Source organism: Ursus maritimus, unplaced genomic scaffold (assembly GCF_017311325.1).
Source record: "Ursus maritimus isolate PB19 unplaced genomic scaffold, ASM1731132v1 scaffold_24, whole genome shotgun sequence".
Lineage (NCBI taxonomy): Eukaryota > Metazoa > Chordata > Mammalia > Carnivora > Ursidae > Ursus > Ursus maritimus.
Genome location: NW_024424897.1, coordinates 6,778,249 through 6,801,864, shown reverse-complemented (window position 1 = coordinate 6,801,864; position 23,616 = coordinate 6,778,249). Strand labels below are relative to the sequence as shown.

Below are 23,616 nucleotides of genomic sequence, written 5' to 3'. Positions count from 1 at the left end.
GGGCCTCAGCCAATCTGTTGAGGCTCTGAGTAGAAGGGGATGAGGAGCAGAGGCCCTTGGGCCGTGTGCACCAGGGCTCGAGAGATGCTGAGATATATATATATATATATATATATATATATATATAGTGTATTTGAAATGTGTAAAGCTCATGAATCAAGTTTTCGATATAGAAATGATCATAAGGCTTAATTAATTAGGTTATAAAAATGATGCCTGAATTAAAATGTCAATTTATTTGTGGTTTGGTAGGAAGAAAACACACGTAGAAATAGTAGGATAAACATGTATGTCAGTGCAGCCCTGATTGTACAGATAATTCAGTTAGGAGATAATGTTAGAGACGACTTTTGAGGCTGTTCATGGGATGCCAGGCCAGAAGCAAAAGGCAGCCCTCTCTCCCTGCGCTGCAGGATAGACCCTCCCACCCCAACCTCCTGCCCGTTCCTGCCCATCTCTCTTGGTCCTGGCACCTCTGTCTCCTTGCTTCTCATCCCCTCCACCTCCTTTCCTCAGACCTTGCTGGCACTGGTCATAGTGAGTCTTGAGAGAGCTGCTTCCCTCACTCCTGGGCAATTAGAGGAAGCATTGCATTGTCCTTTGTCACCACACCAAGATCCAAGCCAGCTGCCCACGCTCAGTAGGGGGCACCGGCTCTCTCTCCCTCTTCCAGGGGGAAAGAACCCAGAGGAGCCGTGTGGGTGCTGCTTCAATAAAGCTGAAGCCCTGGGCTGGAGTCACACGTGCCCTGTCTTTCTGCCTGGTTCTAGCCCCTTCCCGGGCACAGGTGGTAGGGCCCCGACTAATCCAATCTGAACTACCCTCGGGAATCCAGACCCCTGGTTGCGCCTTGAGCTCTGCACCTGTGAATGTTGGGTCCCCCTCTAGTTGGCCCCAAGGGAGACACAGGGATTCCTAAGCCACCAGCTCAGGCTGATGAACAGGATGGGGCTTGGGGAGTGAGGCAGGCTGTGGAACTCAGCCTGGGGAGGAAAGGTCATCAGGGTGCAGTGGGTCTAGTTCTAACCCCGGGGGTGGCCAGGATCAGAGTAATGAATCAGCCAGGAGGGACTCAGCAGCTGAGAAGCAATCCCCTTAGAGCAGAATTATTTTCAATCCCTTGAAGAGAGTCTGCCCAGAAGTTCTGCAAGTGGCCACTATCGCCATCTTTTGGTGGCTTGAAGAACTGCAGGAGGTGTCCTCTGGTTGTTACCTTCCTTCTCATCCAGGACTTGGGAACTAGAAATGCCTATTGTACAAAGCATAAGAGACTCTTAATCATAGGAAACAAACTGAGGGTTGCTGGAGGGGAGTGGGGTGGGGGATGGAGTAACTGGGTGATGGACATTAAGGAGGGCACGGGGTGTAATGAGCCCTGGGTGTTACATAAGACTCATGAATCGGTGAACTCTCTCCCTCTGAAACTAGTAATACATTAGATGTTAATTAATTGAATTAAAGTAAAAAAGTTTTACATCTACATCTTTGGGATAAATGCTCAGTAGTCAAGCAGAGACAGACAATTATCCTATGGTTTCAGTTATTTGTGGAACATAAGGAATAGCAGGGAGGACATTAGAAGAAGGAAGGGAAAATGAAGGGCGGGGGGCAGAACCAGAGGGGGAGACGAACCATGAGAGACTATGGACTCCGGGAAACAAACTGAGGCTTTCAGAGGGGAGGCTGGGAATGGAGCAGCCGGGTGATGGGTATTGAGGAGGGCGCGTGTTGTGATGAGCACGGGGTGTGATCCGTAACTAATGAATCATTGATCACTACATCAAAAACTAAGACGCACAATACAGTGGCTAACTGAACATAGTAATAAAAATAATAATAATAATAATGATAATAATAATAATAATGAAGCTCTCCCTGTCCACTGTCACCCCATCCTCTGAACTCTCATCCATTCTTCTTCATGACACTTCTTATAAACCGATATTCTTTATTTCTTTAGTTTCTGAAATCACCTTCAGAATAGAAAGCCCGAGTTTTGTTGACCGCTGTATCCCCAGCACCTAGACACAAGCCCGGCGCTACGCAGGCTCCTGGTGACTGTTTGGTGAGTGGATGGAGAAAGGAAGGAATGTTGAGTTGAGAGGCTGCACTGGGGGTTCTCAGGAGGGCAAGGTCACCAAAGAGCAGGCCCTCCCTCGCCTTGGGCTCCCCTGGCCAACCAGGCTGTGCTTGGCGCTGTCTGTTGGGACGTTAGGAGTCCTGGGGAATGTTTTCCCCCTTCTCCCAGCCAAGCCCTATGCACGTCTACGGTATACGCACACGTGTGTGTGAGATATTTTATTGCGTTTTTTCAAGCTTTTTTTTTTTTTATTTACCAGTTTTTGGCAACAAGGTCAGAAGAGATAGAAGGTTGGGGTCCGAAGTTCTTCCTTCTCTAGTCTGAGCGGCGGTGTCTCTGGACAGGGTATGGACGGGCAAGGAGGGCTGCAGGTTGTCTTCAGCAGGCCGACTCCATGTCCCACAAACTGCCCACTGAGGCCTGTTGACCCAGAGGACGGCACTGAGCATCATCAGAAACAGGGGCACCTTGAGGAGAATGAGGAGCAGGAAGTGGACGCTGCCGAGTGGGGACCTGTGGGAGGGACGCAGGGATGGGCAGGAGTTTCCTCCGGGACAGGAGGCCCCGGTTCTGTCTTTCCTGCATCTGCCTTTGTGCCCAGGTCCTGTGGTCTCAAAAGTCAATATCGGCATCAAAGCTCATTGGTACCAGGCCAAACAGCCCCTTGCTCAGGACCCCAGATCTTGTCCTTCAGCTCAAGTCTTGACCTTGAGCATAAGGACGCAGCAGACACCTGAGGTTGTGGTGGTGAGGAACGGAGAGAAAGGGAGATGAGGGGACCCAGGAGGTTCTGGCTTCCAGAAACTCTCTGAGACTTCACAAAGCAGAGGGAACCCAGGGAAGGGGCTGCACAGAGCTTCTGGGACCACCATCTCCCCCTAGCCAGACCCAGGCCTGGCAGAGTGTGGCATATCCCCATTCAACACCATCCCAATCTGCTCTGCAGGGGGACATATCATAATCCAGGACCAGAGAAGCATCGCCTTCCCCATTAAGCACTTCAGCGTCCCTCATCTCACTGGAAACAGAAATGTTTGTATGTTGGCACAGGAGATAGGCCTCAGGTCCCACCCCCAGCCGTGCAGCCCCCCTTCCTTGTCCACCCTGCCAGAAGACTGCAGAGATCAAGTCAGGGAAGTCAGAAAACAGGGACACACAACTTTGTGAGGACAGGAGGGCAGCACAAGCCCCTGGTCCTGATAGAGACACATGTCCCAGGGCCCTCCATATCCACACCAGCCTCAGAATTCCAGAGGCCCGCAGCTCTTATCAGGACCTGGGCTAGCGGCAGGATGTCACACTCACACCCTCCCTCATTCTCATGGGCTTGCACACATAGTCTCTCACACACGCATGCACAGGCATGCTCTTTCACACTCGTGCACACTCCCATGCACCCACATTTCCCACGCACTCACACCCACCCAGCCCACTTGGCCCTGAGTCTCTGAGGCCCAAACACCTGGCCTGATTCTTTTCTCCTGAGTTGAGATTTCCTCCAGTGCTCTGCAGGGATGAGCTCAGATCCCGTCTTCCGTGGCAGTGGAGAAAAGCAGGGTCTTACCTGGGGGACACAAACACTTGAACCTGGAAAAAGAGGTCAGGCAGGAATCCATGGAGTCCTTCTTCGTGCATTATTGTTGCGATCCCACACCTGTACTTTCCTGCATCAGCTGCAGTGAGGTTCTCCAAGGTCACAGTGAAGGCGAGGTCTCCAGAATGGTCCACGATGGACACGCGGCCACTCCTCATCTCTTCCTCAGACCGTCCGGTGGCCACAAGCTGGTTCCAAAGTGGCAGGCATGGTTGCCGGCACCAGTATTTGGTAAAAGTCTTGTATTTCTCCTCGTACCGACACTGCACGCCCAGGGATCCCCCCACGGTGCCCATCACAGTGCTGGGGCCACTCAGAGACAAAGAGCCTGAAAGACACCATCAATGTTTTCTTCACCTGAAGAGCCTGGGCTGGAGGGGCCTTGAGGGGTCAGGTCCCCTGGAAGCCCAGATGTCACCCTGAGGCTGGAGGGGGGAGGGGTAGGAACCAGGGAGGTATGGGCTGTTGGCAGACACAAGGGGGGAGACCCGAGGAGATGCTTGGTGTGGGATTCTGAGACTCTAGAGGCCATGCCCAGCCTGTGTGTGCTCAGCCAACTTAGAATGTGGGGGGAGCGGGAGATTTGGGGTGGCCCCAGACAGGTTCTGGGTTCCCAGATATATCAGTCATGAGAGAAAACAGCTGTTGTGCTCGTCCATCACCAAGAACTGATGACGCCACTGAGTATACTCCAGATAAATGGATGGACGGATGCGTGGATGAACAGGCAGATGGAATAGGAAACAGGAAACAAGAATGGGAACCAAGGAAGGCCAGACGAAGAGCAGTATTGAGAGCTAGAAGAAGCCATCAGCTTCTTTCTGGCAGGTCCCCTTCCCATATGATCATCTGTAGACCCCAAGCTTATAACCCCTCTTGTTCGGGTGGAACCTCTTGCTCAAGGTCTATGTCACACGGGAGATGGGAGTGGCCAGGGGGTATAAAGAGGCCATCAGGAAGGGGTTCATTTTGGCTATGATTTAAGGATAAACGCACTTGGATTTTCCTTCCAGGACAGAATCCTTTGGCAACACTTGCCATCACCTAACATCTTCAGGGACTCCCTGCTCCACGCTGCTCCTTCCCCCACCCCTCGGCAGCCACCCACCAACCTTGGCACGCCCTGGGCCTCATCTCTAGCTCTTGCGCCACCTCCAAGGCTTTGACACTGTCCTCCCTCCTCCAGTCACCCTGGAGGCCCCAGTTTTAAATAATCAGGACGCAGCCTCCTAAACTCTGTGCTTCCTGCCTGAAGAGCCATGCCAGCCCCAGACACCTGAACGGTCCTCATCACTCCAAGGCATGGCTATTGTCTGACCTGCTCTTAGCAAGGAAGGGTGGTAACCCAGGGCAAAGGGATACCTAATGCCAAACTTCTGAAAAAGAATTGTGCATGTCCTCTACCTACCTGTCATCCTTCTGTCTGTCCGTCTATCCATCTGTCCACCCATCCATCCATTCTTCCCTCCCTCCATCCACCTATCCAGGCAATACATTGTCATCCACAGAATATGAGGCTTTCCTGTTTTTTATTCTAAAATTAGAAGAGAAATTAAATTTTTTGCTTCTTCATTCTAAATACCTTGCATTTTCTCACTGCGTTTCCCAGAAAGCAAGCTCAAGTGGCCCACTGACCGATATTCGCCATCACAAGGCTGTCTGTCTAACCACCCACAGTCTGCAAAGCAGTGGCCCTCAACTGGGGGTGACAGTGCCCCCCCCCAGGAGACATTCGGCAATGTTTGAAGACATTTCTGGTTGTCACAGCTTGAGGGGTGGTCAGCTGCTACTGGCATCCAGTGGGGAGAGGCCAGGGATGCTGCAAAGCGTCCTACAGGGCACAAGACAGTCCCTCGACACAGAATGATCCAGGCCCATCGTCAGCAGTGGGGAGGTTGAGGATCCGTGCTCAAGGGAGCAAAATGCCCCAGCCTGAGGTCCTCCAGACACAGACTTGGGGCTGGGGGCCATGGGGGCAACAACACGGAATCTTCTCTATACAATTGCTCCCAACTGGGGTTAGGCTATAGGGGCACCTGAGTGGGGGTGGGTGGACCCTTCAGGGCAAGGTTCCCACTTTGCTTCCTCTTTCAGTTGCTTAAGCCCCAGCCTTGAACATGTGGGGCTGCTTCCTCAGGGCTGGATGAGAAAACATTGTCAGGAATGCTCTGTTACACCCAGACCTTGAACCTGAGCCAGTCCCGTGTCCCCCCACCCCACCCTCTACCCCCACAGCAAGCTTCCTGCGCACCAGGCTCTGGAAAAGAAAGTCCCGACTCCCAGGTGCACGGTCGAACGTTCAGCAAAACCCCTGGCCCCTCCCCCACTAATTACCAGCAGCGCCCTTCCCCCAGTGGCGAGAGCCAAAATTGTCAACTGGCATTGCCTAATGGCCCCTGGGAGTAAACTCATCCCCTGAAGCACCAGGGTGCTCTCCCCTCTGTCTCAGCGGCCTCTGGGTGCTGCTCGCTCCTCTCCTGCCCCGGACCGTGATTGCTCCGGACCCCACAAGCCCCCGATGCTTCCTACAGCTCTGACTTCAAAGATGCTGCCTTTAGTAATCTTAAAAACATCATTACAAAGTAAAAGAGACCTCGGGTTCCATCCTCTGAGTGCAAGGGCAAGTAACTGGCTAGACACATTTATCTCCTTTAGAAGCAGGACGCTGGCTTAGCTTGAGGTCTCTTCTGGCCCTTGTGTGAATGGCCCCCCTGCTGGGCTTGTCATGACTTGCCCGCAGCACCTCTGTGGCTGGACTGTCACGGTCTAGAACCCCGGCCTCTGTGTTTTCCCTTTGCCTGGCGTCGGTCTTCTTACTGGTCAACCAGCTCCTATGCATTTTCAGACTCAGGTTTACAGACCAATTGAATCACAACTCTCCTTAATTACAGAAAGTCTCCTCCGTATCATTGAGATAAAAAGTAGGAAAAGAGGGGCGCCTGGGTAGTGCAGTCATTAAGCGTCTGCCTTCGGCTCAGGGCGTGATCCCAGCGTTCTGGGATCGAGTCCCACATCGGGCTCCTCCGCTATGAGCCTGCTTCTTCCTCTCCCACTCCCCCTGCTTGTGTTCCCTCTCTCGCTGGCTGTCTCTCTGTCACATAAATAAATAAAAAATCTTAAAAAAAAAAAAAAGTAGGAAAAGAGACGCTTGCATTGCTGGAGGCAACCTTCAATGAGACTTCTATCCCGAACCTTCGCCGTCCCAATGCCAGAGTGTAAACCAAACTGATCTCATCAGTGTGACCTAGTTCTGAGTCAGTATAATTTTTTTTTCGTCTGGCTGGTCCCATCCCTGAAGGGCAGTGGGGCTGTGTGTGTCTTCTCCTGCCCGAGAAGCCCCGTGTCACTGTGCACGACAGACATGCTTGATACGGGCCAGATTTATCTTTGTAAATGTAACAAATTACTTTTTAGATCCTCAAATTTATAATAAAATTACTTTACCTATCCTGGTCACCAAAACTTGGTGTTTTAAACGTGCTTTATTTTTTAAATTTATTTTTTAATTTAGTCACTTAACTAAAGCATTGTTATTTAAAGTTGGTTAAGGTTTAAAAGTCTAAGATCGGTCAGTCAGCTTTATCATGCAGAGTATCTTTATGTTCTGAATTTTAGTGTCCTATTTTGGGAGTGATATTTTTAAGGGTTTTGGTGCACCTTGATTAATACAGCTAGAAGGGAGGGGAAATGGGAATTAATGTAATACAGATTTTTTCCTGCTTGGGCTCTGAAAGTTGGCTCTGACCTCAGATTACTTTGTATTCTAATTGCTACATTTGTGTTTGCATAGGACCAGAGCAAACTGGTGAGTTGTCTTGACTTTTCCCCCCACTTGTAATAAACTTATTTTCCTTCCAGTGTCCAAAACAAAAAAGAGAGAAACTGTGTTGATGGGAACTCTCAGAGTTGGATGTCCACAAGTCTCCAGCCATGTCACCTTTGGGGGAGGCGGGGGGGTTCAGAGTGCAGCCCCCCCCCCCGCCCCCGCCCCCGGGCCAGGCCAGACCTGTCAGAGACACAGGGCCCCCCATGGGGGCCTATGTCAGCACCTGGGATACATAAATGCCTATTCACAAGGGGGCTTATGTACTAAGTGACCAACGTATTATTTAAAAAAAAAAAAAAAAGGTGATGACCTTGGAAAGAAAGCTGCCTTCGATGAGCTGATCTAGAGTAAATAATTTGCATCTCTCTGTGTCTTGGTCTCTAGTTTTCATAGGATTGCAATAAGAATTGGATTCGATTACAGGGAAAGTCGGGTCGTGCAGTGGTTAGTCCAATTAGTATTAGTTTTCTGCTCTCCTCCCCAGAGCTGATGCAGAAGACAGAATTCCTGATTTCCAGAATGGTGGGAGTGATGATTCAAGTGGCCAATTTCTTTAGCGCTCCATGTGTGCTCTCATCTTACCATTAATAACTCCTCCTCTTCCCCTGGTCGAGGCTTCTCCGTGCTCACCTCTTCCCCTCTTTGCTTGTATCCTCAACTCTTCCCTTCCCCATTGCCAGCCTTGCCCCACACCACTGTCACCCTGACCTGCCCAGCCCCGCTCACCTGGGACACAGAAGAGCAGCAGAGCTGATGGCAACCACATGGTCCCATCCCTCTGGTGTCTCTCCAGCTGCAGCTGGAGCCTTCTCGCCCAGGGCCCGCTGACCCTGTCTCCTCTTCTGCTTTTCTTGGCATTTCTCTGCTTCCTTCTTCAGCTTCTTGGTTCTTTTCTCACACTGCTCAGAAAATGGGGGAAGCGAGGGGCTCAGGGCATCATGTGGTCAGTAGACGGCTTGCTGAAGTTCGTCGTCAGAAGCACACTTGAATGCACAGTTCTTGTTTCTGTTCCCTCTGAGATGACACCCTTACCATAACTTCACCCGCAGCTGACACACCCTGGTGCCATTCAGCCAGGCGGTCACACTGACTTCCACCTAGATTTTCCAAGCAACCCCCCGACCCTCCCCGGCCCCCCATCTATGAATAGCAAATGCCCTGTGGCTAATGTGGCTGGCATGAGCAGTCCTGCGAAGAAAAGGCATGACCAAGCCTTCTCTGGACAAGACCCTCTATTTGCAGGGCCCAGGGCAAAATGGAAATGCCTTTGTCCCAGAACCCAATAATTTCAAGATAGTGACAAAGGAGCATTAAATCAAGCCCTTCTGAGTGGGGGCCCGGCATGCCTACGAAGGGGCACCCCCATGCGCCGGCCCTGTCTCTGGCTCTTGCTGGAGCAGAGTGTGAGGCTGGGTCCCCTCTCGGTGTGGGCTCTGCCTTTTTCAACCCCCAGCCCTCAGTCTGGCCTCACCAGCCCCCAGATGCCTTGAATGGGTTCCTGTCTTGGTCACGTGCTCTTGACCAGGGCCCAGCATTTTGGCACCAAGCCACCCTCAAACCTCACCTTTAACCTATGTGGTTAAATGGGCCCCAAGATTCTTGTGGCTACTGAAGTTTCAGTAACTCAGGTGCACTTGGCCAGAAATGTGCCAAATGACACAAAACAGCCTGAGAGGACTTATAAAGTCAGGTACAAATTTGAGTTATCTTATCCAAGAACTCAGATTCACGTAAATAGAAAAGCCTAAAATTCTGGGATCCCATTGTCAAGCATTCTTAGCTGGATGTTTCAGTAAATAACTTGCCTGCTTGTTTTTTGCTCTACTGGGAGACCTTATATATTCTGATGTTTTGTGTGTGTGTGCATGAGTGTGTGTGTGCGTGTGCGTGTGTGTGCGTGTACCTTCCCCTCTTATGGTGGAAGGTCATTTCCTGCACAACGTGCTCAACGATGACACAGAAACTGGCAGAGCTAGGAAGGAGGAAGTTTGCTAGAAGCAGAAGGATTTTCCATTTCATTAGCTTCCATTTACTTGGGCTCCATCGCTCCCTTGTTAACCCTTAGGGGTTGGGTACGGGAAGAGCTACAAAGATTCATATTCATTTTTGTACCGTCTTCTCACTAGTCCTTGTGACATTTCGCCTGAGGATTAGGATTTTCTTTTCAACATGACCTTAAAGGAAAATCATTCCCCCTCAAATATGATCTGTGACGTGCCCCAGAAAGTTCCACCTCGCTGTTTATTAGCTGCGTGACCCTAGGCAAGTTACATGATTGCTCTCAGGCTAGGATTCAAACTCACCCCCTCCTTCCCAGCTCGCCCCAGCTGCATACAGTTGGGGGCAGGTGAGTGTGTGTGTGGCATGGGTGTGTGTCCCTCTTTGAGCCCAGAGATGGTTCCATCGGCAATTGGCCTAGGCGGCTCAGGAAGGCTTCTTAGGGATAGATCTGTCCTTCCTGTGACGGCCATCTGCCAGTGAGAGGCCACTCTGAGCCCACTGCCCGTCTTACACCACCAGCCCTGTAAGGACAGAGCCCCCAAGAGCTGCTCACAGCCCTGGGAACAAGGAAAGGGTCACCTGCTCCTTAGTCTCCCTGGAGGAGCCCCGTTGGGGCGAGGCAGGTGCAGGAAGCACCGTTAAACACTCTTCCCTTGGAAGGTAGTCTCTGAGTCTGCGAAGGGGACAATTCATAGCCACAGACTTTCCCAGAAAGGCCCTCTCTCCACCTTCATTCCAGGTAAACAGAGGGCTGTTGTGCCCAGGGCTGTATCGGTCAGCTTTTTCTAAGTGATGCTGCTCTCTCACTCATGTTACATGTCTGCAGTGGGCCACCTTCACTTGGGGACCCAGCCTGAAGGAGCAGCCTCTGTCTGCAACAGGAAGAGGGAAACCACACAGTGGCTCCCAGAGCTTCAGTTTAGAGGGGTTCATGTCTCTTAGGCACCTCCTTCATTGGCCAGCCCTGACGTCAATGGGATGGAGTAGCATAATGCCCTCATAGGGACAAGTGGCAGGAATTGCAAACCTGCGACTGGAGGTTTCTATTAGCTTAGGTGGAAGTTCACTCCAGGGCATTCAGGCTTCATGGCTTCCTGTGGGTCTCAGGTCAAGGCAGGAAGAGGTCGTGGGGTCTGCTTAGCCAACCGAGGTTCATTTCTTTAGCCACAGACAAGACGCTTGGCCATAGGCAGAGGACGTGGCAATTGGACTGGAACCAATTTTATTTATTTTTAATTTTTTTTGTGTTAACAATCTCTTAGATTGTTATCTTCCAAGATATTAATAGACAGCTAATAAACATAATATTATATAATAGAAGTCATGACAAAGTATATTAAACCCAAAATGGCAACTAAATTCTAATTATAACTTTTAAATTTCTCTTAGAATTACCTTTTCTATTTTTTAATTTTTGTTATTTAAATTCGATTAATTAACATATAGTGTATTATTAGTTTCAGAGGGAGAGTTCACTGATTCATCAGTCTTATGTAACACCCAGTGCTCATTACATCACATTTCCTTCTTAATGTCCATCACCCAGTTACCCCATCCCCCCCACTCCCCTCCAGCAACCCTCAGTTTGTTTCCTATGATTAAGAGTCTCTTATGGTTTGTCTCCCTCTCTGATTTTATCTTGTTTTATTTTTCCCCCTCTTCCTCTATGATCCCCTATTTTGTTTCTTAAATCCCACATAAGAGTGAGATCATGTGATAATTGTCGTTCTCTGATTGACTTATTTCACTTAGCACAATACCTTCTAGTTCCATCCATGTGGTTACAAATAGCAAGATTTCATATGTTTTGATGGCTGAGTAATATTCCATTGTGTATATAGACCACTTCTTCTTTATCCATTCATCTGTCGATGGACATCTGGGCTCTTTCCATAGTTTGGCTATTGTGGACATTGCTGCTATAAATGTTGGGGTGCAGGTGCCCCTTTGGATCACTACATTTGTATCTTTGGGGTAGAGACCTAGTAGTGCCATTGCTGGGTCATAGGGTAGCTCTAGTTTCAACTTTTTGGGGAACCTCCATACTGTTTTCCAGAGTGGCTGCACCAGCTTGTATTCCCACCAACAGTGTAAGAAGGTTCCCCTTTCCAGGAACTAACTTTAAACAGGATGCACAGTGGGCCCTAGAGCGAGATGAGCCCTGGTGATGGCACAAAGGAGGGACTTGCCAGGGAAAATCAACAGTCACTTTGACAGTAGGAGAGGACTCGCTTTAATCTCACACATTCACTTCCTGCATTACCCTCAGGGAGGTTCTCCACGGTACCTGTGAAGGTCGGGTCCCAAAGATGGTCAAAGATGGACACGTGGCCTCTGATTGCCACCGCCTCTTTCCCCAAAGTCTTCACAGTCTTCCTTGGCTGATGACATGGTTCTCCACATCAGTATTGGTTAAAGTGTCTTGAATTCCTTCTCATGCCAATAGGTCATGCTCAGAGATCCCCCTGCAGTGGTGACCATCACGGTGCGAGGGCCACTCAGAGGCCAGCAGTCTGGAAAAGGCAAAAGCGTGAGTCCCAGCTCCCCACCGAGGTGGGCCAGCTGGCAGCAGTGACAGCTGGGGTGCAGGTCCCTTCAAAGCTCCTCAAGAGCTATTGTCCTGTGGCTGGAGGAGACGGTGGCCAGGAAGACGGGTCACTCAGAGGCTGGGGTCAGGAGCCAGGAATCGGGAGCAGACCTGGAGGCCCGTGAGGACCAAAGAGAGGCCAGAGAGAAATGCAGAGTGATGTATGGGCCATGGAGGGTTTTGAGCATGGAAGAGACAGGAACCTGCTCGTGTTTTCCTATCACTGTTGTCCCTCCCATTGAGTGGGGAGTAGACCGTCTAGGTGAGGACGGGCCATAGCAACAACTGGGATGCCAGTTAGTCTGTGAATGACCAGCCGTCCGTGGTGACCCACACTCAGGAGCAGTGGGCAAGTGGAGCCTGGTTAGAATCTGGACATTGATATTTTGAAGAAAGAGTAACGGGATATCTTAACAGATTAGATATGGCAAGAGAGGAATCAGGAGCCACTCTAAGTTCAGGGCTGAGCAGCTGGGGGTATGAGATTGCAGTGAACAGAAATGTGGAAGGCTGTGTTTGGAGGAAGATCAGAGTCTGGTTTAGACTATAAGATGTCTATACTCACCTGCCATGGCCTGAATGTCTGTGTAGTCCCACCACCCCCCCAGCAAAATTCATATGGCAAAGCCCTAATCAGGGAAGATGCCAAGGACCCACCAGTTGAGAAGTTTTTCCAAGAGTCTAGAGTAATGGTGGAGGAGATTTAGGGGGGCCCTCAACTGGATTTCAACAGATCCAAGAGTGCTAGGATGAAAAGCTTAGCCCAGCATGGTGTCTGTGCCGTATTTGTTATGTTGGACATTTGCGTGCTTGTCTTGGAAGAGGAACCAACCTAAAGCGGGCAGACCAACACATAACTGTTCATTAGACAGAACCAACCTTGCACATCCTGGGTGGGCAGAAACAGCGCCAGACTTGGGATCGAAGACCATGTTTCCAATTCTGGCTCACATGCCCGGGGCTCTGCGGCACTGGACAAGCGGCTTCTGTCTGGCCTGCTTCCTTGTGTGTGAAGGGAAGTGCTTAAATGACCTGTATGGTGTCTTGTGCCTCATTTGTCCAGAATCAGGAGATGCTCAGAGGAGATGTGAGGGTGTCTTCCCCCTGCAGTGGCTGGCAGGGAACGTTTCATGTGATTTATAAAGACAATGATAAATGGCAGGGGCAGGGGCTACTGTGGAATGACTCAGTGGGACCTGCTTTATCGTCACAGTGGGAGCTCACACTCCTGGGAAGTGACAAAGGCCCTTTCCTTTGTGTGGGTAAGGAGAAGGACACCAGGCTGTGTCTTCCAGGCTCTCTGTGTTCTGAGCACCTGCCAGAAGGTGGTCGGCACCACAGGGGGAGCCCTGAGTGTGCCATTTCTGTATGAGAAGTGAAGGGTGAACTCTAAGTTCTGGTGCAAAGAACCAGTATCTCGTTCCCTGGAAGAGACTCTCCTGGAAGGCGCAGACCCCTCCTTGACACCCATGCCAACCTCCCATGCCTCCCTGCCCCCAGCCTCACCCTTCGTGGGCTTTGAAGTCCTACACCAATCCGCCTCCTGTGTGGATGCCCTTCTCACCCTTTTTGGATTCCGCCACCCCAGCCTGGGCTGAGTCTCCTTGGAGAGCGCTTCCTCACTCTACTCGGACACTGACACCCATGCCCAGAGGCCCCTCACTGGGACACCCTCCACACTTTGTCTGGACACCAACCCCCACATTACCATCTTACTTCTAACAATACATCCGTCCCTGTATCTGAGCTTCCAGTTCGAGTGAGATGACGTCATCACGCTGCACGGACCTCTCCCCCGACTGCACCTAAGAACACAGACACATTATGTGGAGCAGCTACCCGAGCATCCTGCAAAATGAACCCTAGCAGGAGACTGGGGAAGGAAAGCAGACCAAGTACAGGAGCAGTGCAGCTGGGAGTTTTCTGCTTATGTTTCCTCCTCTGTCTTCCTGCCTGAGCATGAACCCTGCGGCTCACAGCCTGAAAGCGCACGCTCAGCGGGGACCCTAAGAGCTCAGGCTGAGCAGAGAAAACAAGCCCTAGGGTAGAGGGGGTCAGATTCCAGGAGTTTTCTTGATGTTTGTGTTTTCTTTCTCTCCCACCAGATCCCCTCAAGCCTCAGGCCAGAAGCTGCAATTCCACCTGCAGCCGCTGGGGGCCGACAGAAGGAAGAGCGTCCTTGCTGCCCAGAAGAGCTAGGGTCCCAGAACCTGGGGGGGAACTACCACTGCCTCTTCTCTCTCTTTGTCATCCCTCTGCTTGGCCCTGGAAGCAAACCCAGTCACAGGAAGTACGCAGCAGACGGGGAGGGAAAAGCATCAGCTTGCCAAGTTTCCGAACCAAAGGACCAGGAAGGCAGGGGGTGGAGGCTCTGAAAACTGGGAATGGTGTTGGGGGATGGAGAAGAGGAAGCCCCTGAAGAGACGGACCCGAGACCTCCCAGGCTCCCGCCCCTGCTGTGCGCACCTGATCAGTCCCTGGAGAGAGCACCCACTTTGAGAGCTTGGGGAAGATCGTCCCAGACGCAGACTGGCCACTGGAGGGCGCATGTGGGGCACATCCGAGGAGCACCTGCAAGGAAGGCTCCAGAAAGCTGAGGCAGCGCACGTGGGAACCACAGTCCACAGAAGCCACGTTAGCCCTTGAGGTCCTAACCTCACCAGCTGGACTGCCTGCCATTAGAGAAACGGAAGTCCTAGCTAAAGACCATTCGGGGGGGGGGGGGGTGATAGCATTGCTTTGTATGTGTGCTGGTGGTTCCCTGAAGCGATGTGTGCCTTGAACACAGAACTGAACACAGCACAAAATTGTACCGCATGTAAAATTTGAAAAAAAGTTTCAACCTGTGTACTTTAAAAGGATATGGTTTCTTTTATTCCAGTTACACCTCAGTAAAACTTGAGAGAGAAAGGGTGGGAGGGAAAAGTTTGAGGGGAGTCTAATGATCCTGTCCCCCAACCCCTTCATAAATTCTTTGCCTCAGGCAGAAACCCCAGGATCCACTGAGACCCCCAATTGTAGGAGAAGGCTCAGCCCTCACAAGTGTACACAAACAGAGGTCTAGGGGCTGAAGACAGGCCCCCCCAAGATGGGCCACTTGGACATGAAGATTATTCTGAGCTAAAGGCCCTCCCTCGAGACCCTCTGGGCTCCAGAGAAACTTTTACCCCTCCCTTAACTACATAGAGGAATCTTGATTGCAGGGTCTTTGCAGAACCCAGGGCTCAATCTTATCTGAGTAACCCGACTACATGCAGAGCAAATATTTGACTGCCAAACTTACTGATTCTCATCTTCCCGTGAACTACTTTCCTTCCCTTTGAGTTCCAAACCCCTACCCCCTTCTTTTAATTCAGGATGACATGTGTACCCTATTATGCCTGACTGCCATGTCTGTGTTTGTTTCCCAAACATATGCTATTAAATTGATTTTCTCCTGTTAATCCGTCTCATGTCAATTTGATTCTTAGTCCAGCTAGAAGGACCTTGAAGGGGACAGGAACTCTTGCTCCTCTTCACTCCCTGGAGCTGGACCACCTTACCCACTGCTGGCAAAACCCTTGGCGGCTCCACCTCCTATCCCCCCATTCCAGCAAGGGCTTCTGAGAGTGGCAGGTGTCAGGACGAAGACCCCATGGGCTTTGTCTTAGGAAGGCTGGTCTGGTGGAGGCACGTGGAGAGGAGGCCCTGGGCCCATGGACCAGGTGTTGGGACAGATTGACTTTAGGCGTGTAGATGACAAGAAATTGCATTTTGAGCACATCGGAGTTGCTAACATGGTAAACAGCTCTACCAAGGCGCCAGTACCCAATGAAAGCACAGAACTGGGCTGGAGGATGGGGGTGGCAGGAAGTAAGTGCTCACAGACGGGGGGTGGTGCTACAGAGTGGGGCAGGGAGCCCCCTGAGACAAGGTCATCAGGGACAGACCCAGGGGATGCTTCGGTGAGGCGCCAGTGCAAGGGGAGGGCACGTCTCGTCACTAGACCATACACTCCCAAAATGACCCTGCTTTTCTCCTAATTTTGAAGTTAGGAAGTAACAAAAGAAAAAAAATTAAGGGAAGTAGATGAGAGAAAGTAAATAAACATTAATTTAAAGAAAGCGAAGGCAGGTTGCCTCTGAGCTCAGTTCCAGTCCCTGGAGGGCTGTGGGCATCAGCCGAGCACCAGGGAGACAACCCAGGCAGCAGGACATGTGGCCGCTCCCAGTTCTGCTCCTTCTCATCGTCCAAGGTGAGTGGGGTGGGGGCTTCAGGACGGAGCACCTGCAGGGCTAGGGTGGGACACACACAGGGTCTGTCCCCGGGGAAATGGCAGAGCCTTTCACTCAATCCAGACACTTATTCATTAAAAAACATTTTTTTTTAACTTTTGTTACCTGACAACTACTAAATTAGGTGTTGGGGAAAGAAAATGAAAATAAATAACACAAATAGTGTTTGTTTTCTAGTGCACTACTTGTCGACCCTGGCAGACAGATGGATAGACAGTTGAAGGGTGGATGCATGGGTAGAGGCTAGACAGGCGCATAATACACAGATATATACACACGTATGTAAATGCACGAATTCCAGAGGAACTTGGAAGGAGCCCAGAAGCTCAGGCTCCAGCTGAGACCCACTCCATCAAAGTGGGGTTCAGACATCTGGATCATTTACAAACCTGCACGATGGGTCTCGACGTGTAGCTAGAGCCGGGATCCTCTCTTCTGAAGAGCTCAGGGGAGAGGGAGGAAGACAGGCAGCAAAACCTGGGTGTGACACGTTCTCTGGAAAGTTGCTCAACCCCACAGCTTGGGCTGCCCGAGTCTCTGCTCTGGACGAGCCAAAGACCAGACCATCCTCCAGTGTCATAAGAACAACAATGGAGACAGGGAGAAAGTGCTCTGGTGGCACCAGGAGCGACCCAGTTGGCTGCAGAATGGTAGACACCATAGAAGAGACACTGTTTGAGCCGAGGCTTGAGGAATGAATAGAAAGGCTTGATTCCTTCAAGCAGAGAAAAGAGAACATTCCAGACAGAGGGAACAGCTTGTGTAAAGGTATGGAGATGCAGAAGAGCAAGGTGTGTAGTGAAATAACAAGCAATCACCTGTGTGAGTGTGTGTGTGTGTGTGTGTGTGTGTGTGTGTGTGTGTGTGTGTGTGAGTGTGTGGGCTTAGTCCAACGCCATGTGTCCACTTGGAAGGTGAAGTGAGGGTTTTTAGGTGTGTGGGGGTTAGAGTGCCGGGGGTGAGTGGGGAGGGGACCCCGCTATCTCACCAGCTCTGGGATACAGAAATACACCCGGGGCTGCCGTGTGGGCTCTGTGCTGCCGGACACAGGAGTTGGCAGAGTGCAAGGAGGGGTCGTGGTCAGTAGGTGATGAGTGAGCAGAGGCCCCCGTATTGGGCAGTTAGGAGCCCCAGAGGGACATCCAAGAGAGGGCACAGCTAAAGCCATCCTGCAGGGGATGAAGGGACAGGCCAGATGTGGCGATTCGACAGAGGCCAGAGGCTCCTGGCTGGTCTTCAGGGCAGTGCCAACGCCCCAGCAGTGACCAGCCCAGCCCCGGGCTCAAGGAGGATGACATGAATGTTGGGTTTCTGTTTTCTAGGCCACTTCTCCATCTGCCAGGAGGGGCTGATGAGAGGCACGGAGGGGGGGACACTGACGGCGTACTGTGAGTATACCCCAGGATGGGAATCCTACAAGAAGTGGTGGTGCCGCGGGAAGAACTGGATTTCCTGCAGAATCCTTGTAAAAACCGCTGGGACAGACGAACTGGTGAAGAAGGACCGAGCGTCCATCCAGGACGATAGCAACCGACGCACATTCACCATGATCTTGGAGGAACTCCGTCAAGATGACACAGACACCTACTGGTGTGGAATTGAGAGAACTGGCGTTGACCCGGTGTACAAATTATCTGTGATTGTCGACCCAGGTAGGCACGACTCCCTCCTGCGCTCCGGGGCCCTGGTACCACCCACAAAGGGGTCAGGACTGTTCCTCTGTCTTCCCAAAGGATGGAGAGGAGTCTCTTAACATGCCTGAGACGACACGTGTGTGTGTTTGTGTGTGTGTGTGTGTGTGTCTGTGCATGTGTGTGCGTGTGCAAGTGAGTATGGGGGGCACCAAGGTCTGGGAAAGACTAGAAGAAAGAGTGAGCCTCCACATCTCTGCATGTCTCCATCTGCTGTCCCCAGGGGGAGCAGAGAAGCAGAGACTCCACGAGGACAGGCTTGTCCAGGGAAGGCAGCTCCTCTATTCCTGGTCATGTCCATCGTCAGTGCACCCCAGACTAAGTGGGGCCTTGTCAGTCATGTAGGGAAGAGTGGGTGCTAGAAAGCTGTGACACTGATGGTCTCAGCTACAGGACAAGAGACTGTCTCCCTGCCCCTCCTTCTTCCCCTCCCACACTCACACATACACTCATAAGCACAAAGGAGCAGGGGAGGGACTCTGAACCCATTTCTGGGAGAAGGAAAGGCAGACTCCACCAGAGCGCAGGGACCCCCTCTCTCGCTGCCTCTGAGCCTTGGAGGGGACTCTGGGCTGCACTGCAGCTGCTCCAGAGACACGAGGGCCTCCCTGGAGACAGGCCTGGAAAAGGAGTCAGGTGTGGCCCCCGCCGCACAGTCTCCCTCAGGACCCCTCAGTCTTCTCTCCAACGTACAGACACACAGACACAGAGACACACAGACACTAGGGAAGTAATATCTCTACTACTCACTACCCCGTTTAATAAGCAGGGAAAGGCTCTTCACACTCAGCATATGCAAATCTGCTGTGCGAATGTGTGCAGTGGACAGGTATGCTGGTGTAGAATGTTCCAGAGATCAACTGGAAAAAGACAACAAGGGTGGGTGGATGTGTGCAAGAGTGCAGGAGGAACTGGGGCCAGAGATCTGGAGTGTGGACCCTCCAACCAGACAAGGCTTCGCTGGCAGGCCTGGTGCAGTAAGGAAGGCCCCGGGGAGGCAGGAAGGTCCCGAAGGGACAGCAGGGGCTGCGGGCTCTGGGCGACTTCAGGACACGGGGGACCCTGGCCCAGCCAGCCCATGGGTCATAGCGCATCAGGGCAGGTGGCACGCAGCCTGCTTCGGGCAAGGCTGAGACTCAGAGAAGAGCTGGCCTGGCTGATGGAAAGTTCCAGGGGTGGGAAGGTGGCTCTGACGTGCTTAGCTGTGCCACACAGGACACTGAGATTGAGCTGAACGTAGTTGCTCCCGAGCCCCCACCCCACGTGCCTCCCAGACAGGAACTGGTGTTTCTCTGCAAATGGTAATTGCATGTTTGGGATGAGAAACCAGAAAGATGCAAGGGCGGACCAATGAGCCTGAGCGTTGGTGCTGAGACAGAAGCTTCTTCAGCCTGGGGGTGGGGAGTGGAGAAGGCCATGGGAGCCACTGCGTCACTCTCACGGCCCTGCTGTGCTCTGTGTGTTTAGCACCAGTTCTAGCAGGCTCTCCCAAGCCTGTGCCAGGACCCACACCAGCCAGCTGGGATTCCTCGTTTCCACTTACCCGGGGCATCACCAGCAACCAACCTGTGACTCTGATCAACCCCGTCAGCAGGTGAGCAAAGCCGGACCCCAACAGAAATTTCCCGCTCCTGCCCTGTGACCACTCCCCTCAGGACACTCAGTCAGGGACCCCCCTTGGCCCCTCTGAGGTCTCTTGTGCAGGAGAGCATCAGCAAGGTCTGCACTGGGCCCCCTCCTTTATACCTCTGAGCCCTTCAAGAGCTCCCTACTCCCCACTCCCTAACAAAGGGCTTCAGCTGGGCTACAGGACAGAAGGCTCTGGTCTCCTGCTCACCTGCCTCCCGACCCACAAGAAGCCAAAAGCGGGGTCAGTGGTTCCAGCCTCGAGTTTGCCAGAAGGGAAGTGCTCTGTATTCATTTTCCTGTGGCTTCTGACGCGAATCACTACCAACCTGGTGGCTTAAGACAGAAACAGTTTTATGATCTTATGGTTCTGGAGGTCAGAAGTCTGAAATGAGTCTCCCTGGGCGAAAGTCAAGGTGCCGACAGGGCTGGTTCCTTCTGGAGGCTCTAAGGGAGACGTCCTTCCTTGTCTTTTCCAGATTCTAGAAACCCTGCACCCACTGGCTTGTGGCCCCTTCCATCCTCACAGCCAGCAGCGGTGGCCGAGTCCTCCTCACACCACATTACTGGGACACTGGCTCTCCCTGTCCTTTCACTTGTAAACATACTGGTGATGACGTAAAGTCCACCCAGATAACCCAGGCTAATCTCCCCATCTCAAGGTCAGCTGGTTGGCAGTAGTAACTCTATCTGCATCATGAACTCCCCCTTGCCATGTACCCTAACACATTCACAGGCCTGGGGGTTAGGACATCTCTGAGGGGGAGTGTTACTCTGCCCACAGAAGGTCACATGCCATTACGTGGTCCATGGATCCAGCCCTGCCCTCCCTGAGTGCTAAGGAAATCCTGGGAAGGAGTGGGAAGCTGGGAATCCTGCTTTCTCACATTCCCAACATGGAGGAGAGGCTGGGACATCAACCTGAAGCCCCCCCCCTTCAAGAATCATACAAAGACAACCAATTAGCTCTTTTATCAAAGGGCAAACACACTGCTCCAGGTTGCCCCATCAGAGGCCAGGGTGAAGGTGCATTCCCTCCCTGGGTCCCGCCCCCCAGAAACACCCTCCACCAGCTCCCTTCCAGCTCCAGGCCAACTTCCTTCCCTTCTCCAGGAACCTATTCCTTGGAGCCGGGCCCCACTAGACAGTTTGTTCGGTCATGCCTCTGAATGAGGCAGGGCACTTGGTCTACGACAAGCTTCTGTCTTGCTGGTGACTGTTTGGAGATGGGTTGTGTTGCTGAGTGGGGAGTAGAGGATGCAGGACTTTTAGGAGACCAGGAGCATGGGAGGAAGCTTGCAGGGCAAGAGACAGAACAGCAGCCGCGCAGGCAGTGGATCTTGTGGAAAGAGCACAGTAGTTTAAGGATATTTTGAGGAAGGGCCAAGCAGCATGCCCTCCCTTTCCTTCCAGAAAGCCACCTGTGATATCCACATGACCCATCATGCTCAAGGCAGGTGGAAGCACAGGGCAAGGCTGGCCTGCAGGGTCCTGGCCCTGCTTGTGCAGGAGGGCATGACGCCTACGGTGAGGGGTCCAGACACGTGGATACTGAGACGGACCACCAGGGGGACACATGTAAGCAAGGGCCATCGTCCACCTGGACCCCGTGTCCACTATACAGGGTGTATGAGAGGGTCCACCGCATATGTGCTACCACGTGGGCATCAGAACTGAAAGAGACCCTCTCAGGAGAACCCTGAAGGTAAACAGCCAGGTGGACAGGGGTGGGGCAATCATCCTCCGCTTCAAAGAGGTAATAATAGATCAGAGATGGAAATTTGGGCAGAACTGACACAAGGTAGGACACAAGTAGAATGAGAAAAAGAGACAAAGGCAAACCCTTGAGCTTGGCTGGCCTGCAGGTGAGGTAGAGAGGAATTGTGGGAGAGCAGCCAAAAAGCAGGATGAAATCAGGGGGCAGAGGGGCTGGAGCCCAGGCTAAGCTGCAGCGAGACCCCTAAAGGTTTAGCCCTGAGCAGCACGGCTGTGCCCTCAGAGGGGCTTCCCTGGCAGGGAGCAAGGCTTGCCTCTCCTGCAGCTCTGGGCTCAGGAGTGAGGTCAGGGAGGAAGGGGCTGGGGCTGCCCCTGAAGAGGGAGCTCATCCTGCCACCCTGTTCCCTGCACAGGGCCCTGCTAGCAGCCTTCACTTCGTGCTCTTGACCTTTGTGCAGGTGTCCCTGCTGTGGTCCTGTGTGCACTGTGGTGTGGCTGAGCTGGAGTCAGGGGGACCCAGGGGGAGGATAGAGTCAGCCTGAGCAGGAGAGGCCCAGCTCCGGCGCCATCAACACCCCTGCACCCTCTGACCTCTGAGCAGGAATGGGCAGGGGTTGCACCTCCAAGAGAGATCTGGTCGCTGTTAGGTAGGGACTCCCCTCGTCCTGACCTCAGGAATGAACCCTGGCTCCTTCTCTGCTCTGCACAGGTCAGGAGCCCTGGCCTCCACGGTAGCAGCAGAGAAAGGAAAGGATTTGTCCTCTTTCCACCCTCAGTCCTCAGGGGCACCTGTAATCTCACCTGTGTGGATCCTCCTGGTGCCTCTTTTCCTTGTGACCCTGGAGTGGCTCTGCCGAGGATAACGGACTATCACAGCGTTCAGGACTCTGGCCAAGGATGGGTTTTAAAATTCCGGACCTACCAGTAACTACAGAGCCAGAATTAAACTAGAAGACTTCCGAGTGTTGCACGTGTCCAGAGACCCTGATGGGCCAGATGTTCCAGCTGCCGCTGCGTCCCTGTCTCCTGGAGGAAGAATCGCCTGAACGTAAGACTGAAGACAGGTTGGACCACCCCGACCCGCATCCCATCTGTTTGCTCCGCACGTTTCCTAGTAAATCTATGGCTTTCCTGGGCTCTTTTGAGATTATTTCACTGGGACACTCTTTCATTGTTTTATATGTGAGAGTAAGATCCGTCCATCCTAGAGGGTCAGAAGTGACTCTAAACCCAGCACTGGAATTAGAGTGTGTCTGGCAACTGCCTGAAGTTACTCTTTTTCCCTGTGTAAGTCATGAGTGTTTGGTGGGGAGGGGCTTTGAAACAATGTCAATATCCACGTGACCCTGTGGCTTCATCAGTGGTCTCCAAGGACAGGGGATTCACCAGTGGTCACAAGAAGAGTTCATTTCTGTCCCTCTACTTGTCCCTTAGCCCGCCTGGTTCTTCAGGTGCAGGGCTCCAGGGACAGTCTGGACTTCTCCATCCAGATGGGACAAATGAGGGGCTCAGATCTGTCCCCTTCATGCCTGTGATGCTGTCTGTCCCCCGGCCAGCTCAGACCCACCCTCACCCACTCCTGGGTTTGACCTGACCTTTGGCCTGCCAACCCTCCCACCCTCCCCCACCCCCAGCAGAGCAAGGGCAAGCCAGAATGCTGGGCCCTTCATGTTCAACTTCCTCCCCCTCACACACCAAAATCTAACAACACAAGCCTTTTTCATTTTTAATTTTCAAAGGTATACATATTTTTCCTCAGTAAAGGTTTTCTTCTTTGGGGTTTGTTTGTTTGTTTTCTCTTCCACTTACATTCTTCCTGGGCTCTGCTCTTTTCGTTTCCATATTTTTGGAACCATTTTTGGGGAACCGTATCTGTTTTCCGAGCTCCTTTTTAGCGAGGTCGTCGTCTGTAGTGTCTCGGAGACTGAGCAGACCTGTGTGACCTGCTCTGTGTCCTGGAGCATTTCCTCTCTGAAGCAAATTCACCAGCCACCTTTCGCTGGCGCTCTGTCCCTCTCCTGAGCGCCTTAGAAAAGACGCTGGTTTCTTTTTGGCTCAAGCTGTCCTTTGAATGTGGTCGGGGCACCGCCAAAGCGGGTGTGTTGGGGTGGCGGGCGTTCTGCCTCAGCGGGTAGCTCCTGGGGGGGAACACCTCCGCCCCATGCTGACACCTACAGCCCACACGGTTCTGGGTCGCACATCAGGAAAGGGCGAGACCTCA

At 52.2% G+C, this 23,616-nt stretch overlaps 2 protein-coding genes across 4 annotated transcripts; one reads left to right on the top strand and one right to left on the bottom strand.

Moving 5' to 3' along the window:
• Positions 1-274: 274 nt before the first annotated feature.
• LOC121104963 (protein CD300H-like) lies at positions 275-8,580 on the bottom strand. Of its 2 annotated transcripts, none has more exons than XM_040640300.1 (4): positions 8,227-8,580; positions 3,645-4,002; positions 2,337-2,500; positions 275-1,249 (listed from the first exon to the last, which is right to left on the bottom strand). In XM_040640300.1, the coding sequence occupies exons 1-4, from the start codon at positions 8,264-8,266 to the stop codon at positions 1,158-1,160; spliced, it is 654 nt and encodes a 217-aa protein (XP_040496234.1). In that variant the 5' UTR covers positions 8,267-8,580; the 3' UTR covers positions 275-1,157. The 2 variants fall into 2 exon arrangements, with proteins under 2 accessions (XP_040496234.1, XP_040496233.1); XM_040640299.1 differs by having other exon boundaries at positions 294-1,249; positions 2,337-2,593; positions 8,227-8,538.
• A 7,404-nt stretch (positions 8,581-15,984) lies between these two features.
• On the top strand, positions 15,985-22,530 carry LOC103665706 (CMRF35-like molecule 7). 2 transcript variants are annotated; one of them, XM_008693722.2, is made up of 4 exons: positions 15,985-16,322; positions 17,685-18,014; positions 19,521-19,647; positions 22,172-22,530. In XM_008693722.2, exons 1-4 carry the CDS (start codon positions 16,283-16,285, stop codon positions 22,188-22,190), a joined length of 516 nt encoding a protein of 171 aa, XP_008691944.1. In that variant the 5' UTR covers positions 15,985-16,282; the 3' UTR covers positions 22,191-22,530. The 2 variants fall into 2 exon arrangements, with proteins under 2 accessions (XP_008691944.1, XP_008691943.1); XM_008693721.2 differs by having other exon boundaries at positions 22,105-22,530.
• Positions 22,531-23,616: the final 1,086 nt, after the last annotated feature.

Excerpts from the sequence above, each read along its gene's own strand:
- LOC121104963 (XM_040640299.1), bottom strand. The coding sequence starts at position 8,266 with ATGTGGTTGCCATCAGCTCTGCTGCTCTTCTGTGTCCCAG. Across the intron at positions 4,003-8,226 it reads GCTGCTCTTCTGTGTCCCAG|GCTCTTTGTCTCTGAGTGGC; the intron begins GTGAGCGGGGCT and ends GGTGTCTTTCAG. Across the intron at positions 2,594-3,644 it reads CAAGTGTTTGTGTCCCCCAG|GTCCCCACTCGGCAGCGTCC; the intron begins GTAAGACCCTGC and ends TCCCTCCCACAG.
- LOC103665706 (XM_008693721.2), top strand. The coding sequence starts at position 16,283 with ATGTGGCCGCTCCCAGTTCTGCTCCTTCTCATCGTCCAAG. Across the intron at positions 16,323-17,684 it reads GCTCCTTCTCATCGTCCAAG|GCCACTTCTCCATCTGCCAG; the intron begins GTGAGTGGGGTG and ends TCTGTTTTCTAG. Across the intron at positions 19,648-22,104 it reads CTGATCAACCCCGTCAGCAG|GTCAGGAGCCCTGGCCTCCA; the intron begins GTGAGCAAAGCC and ends TGCTCTGCACAG.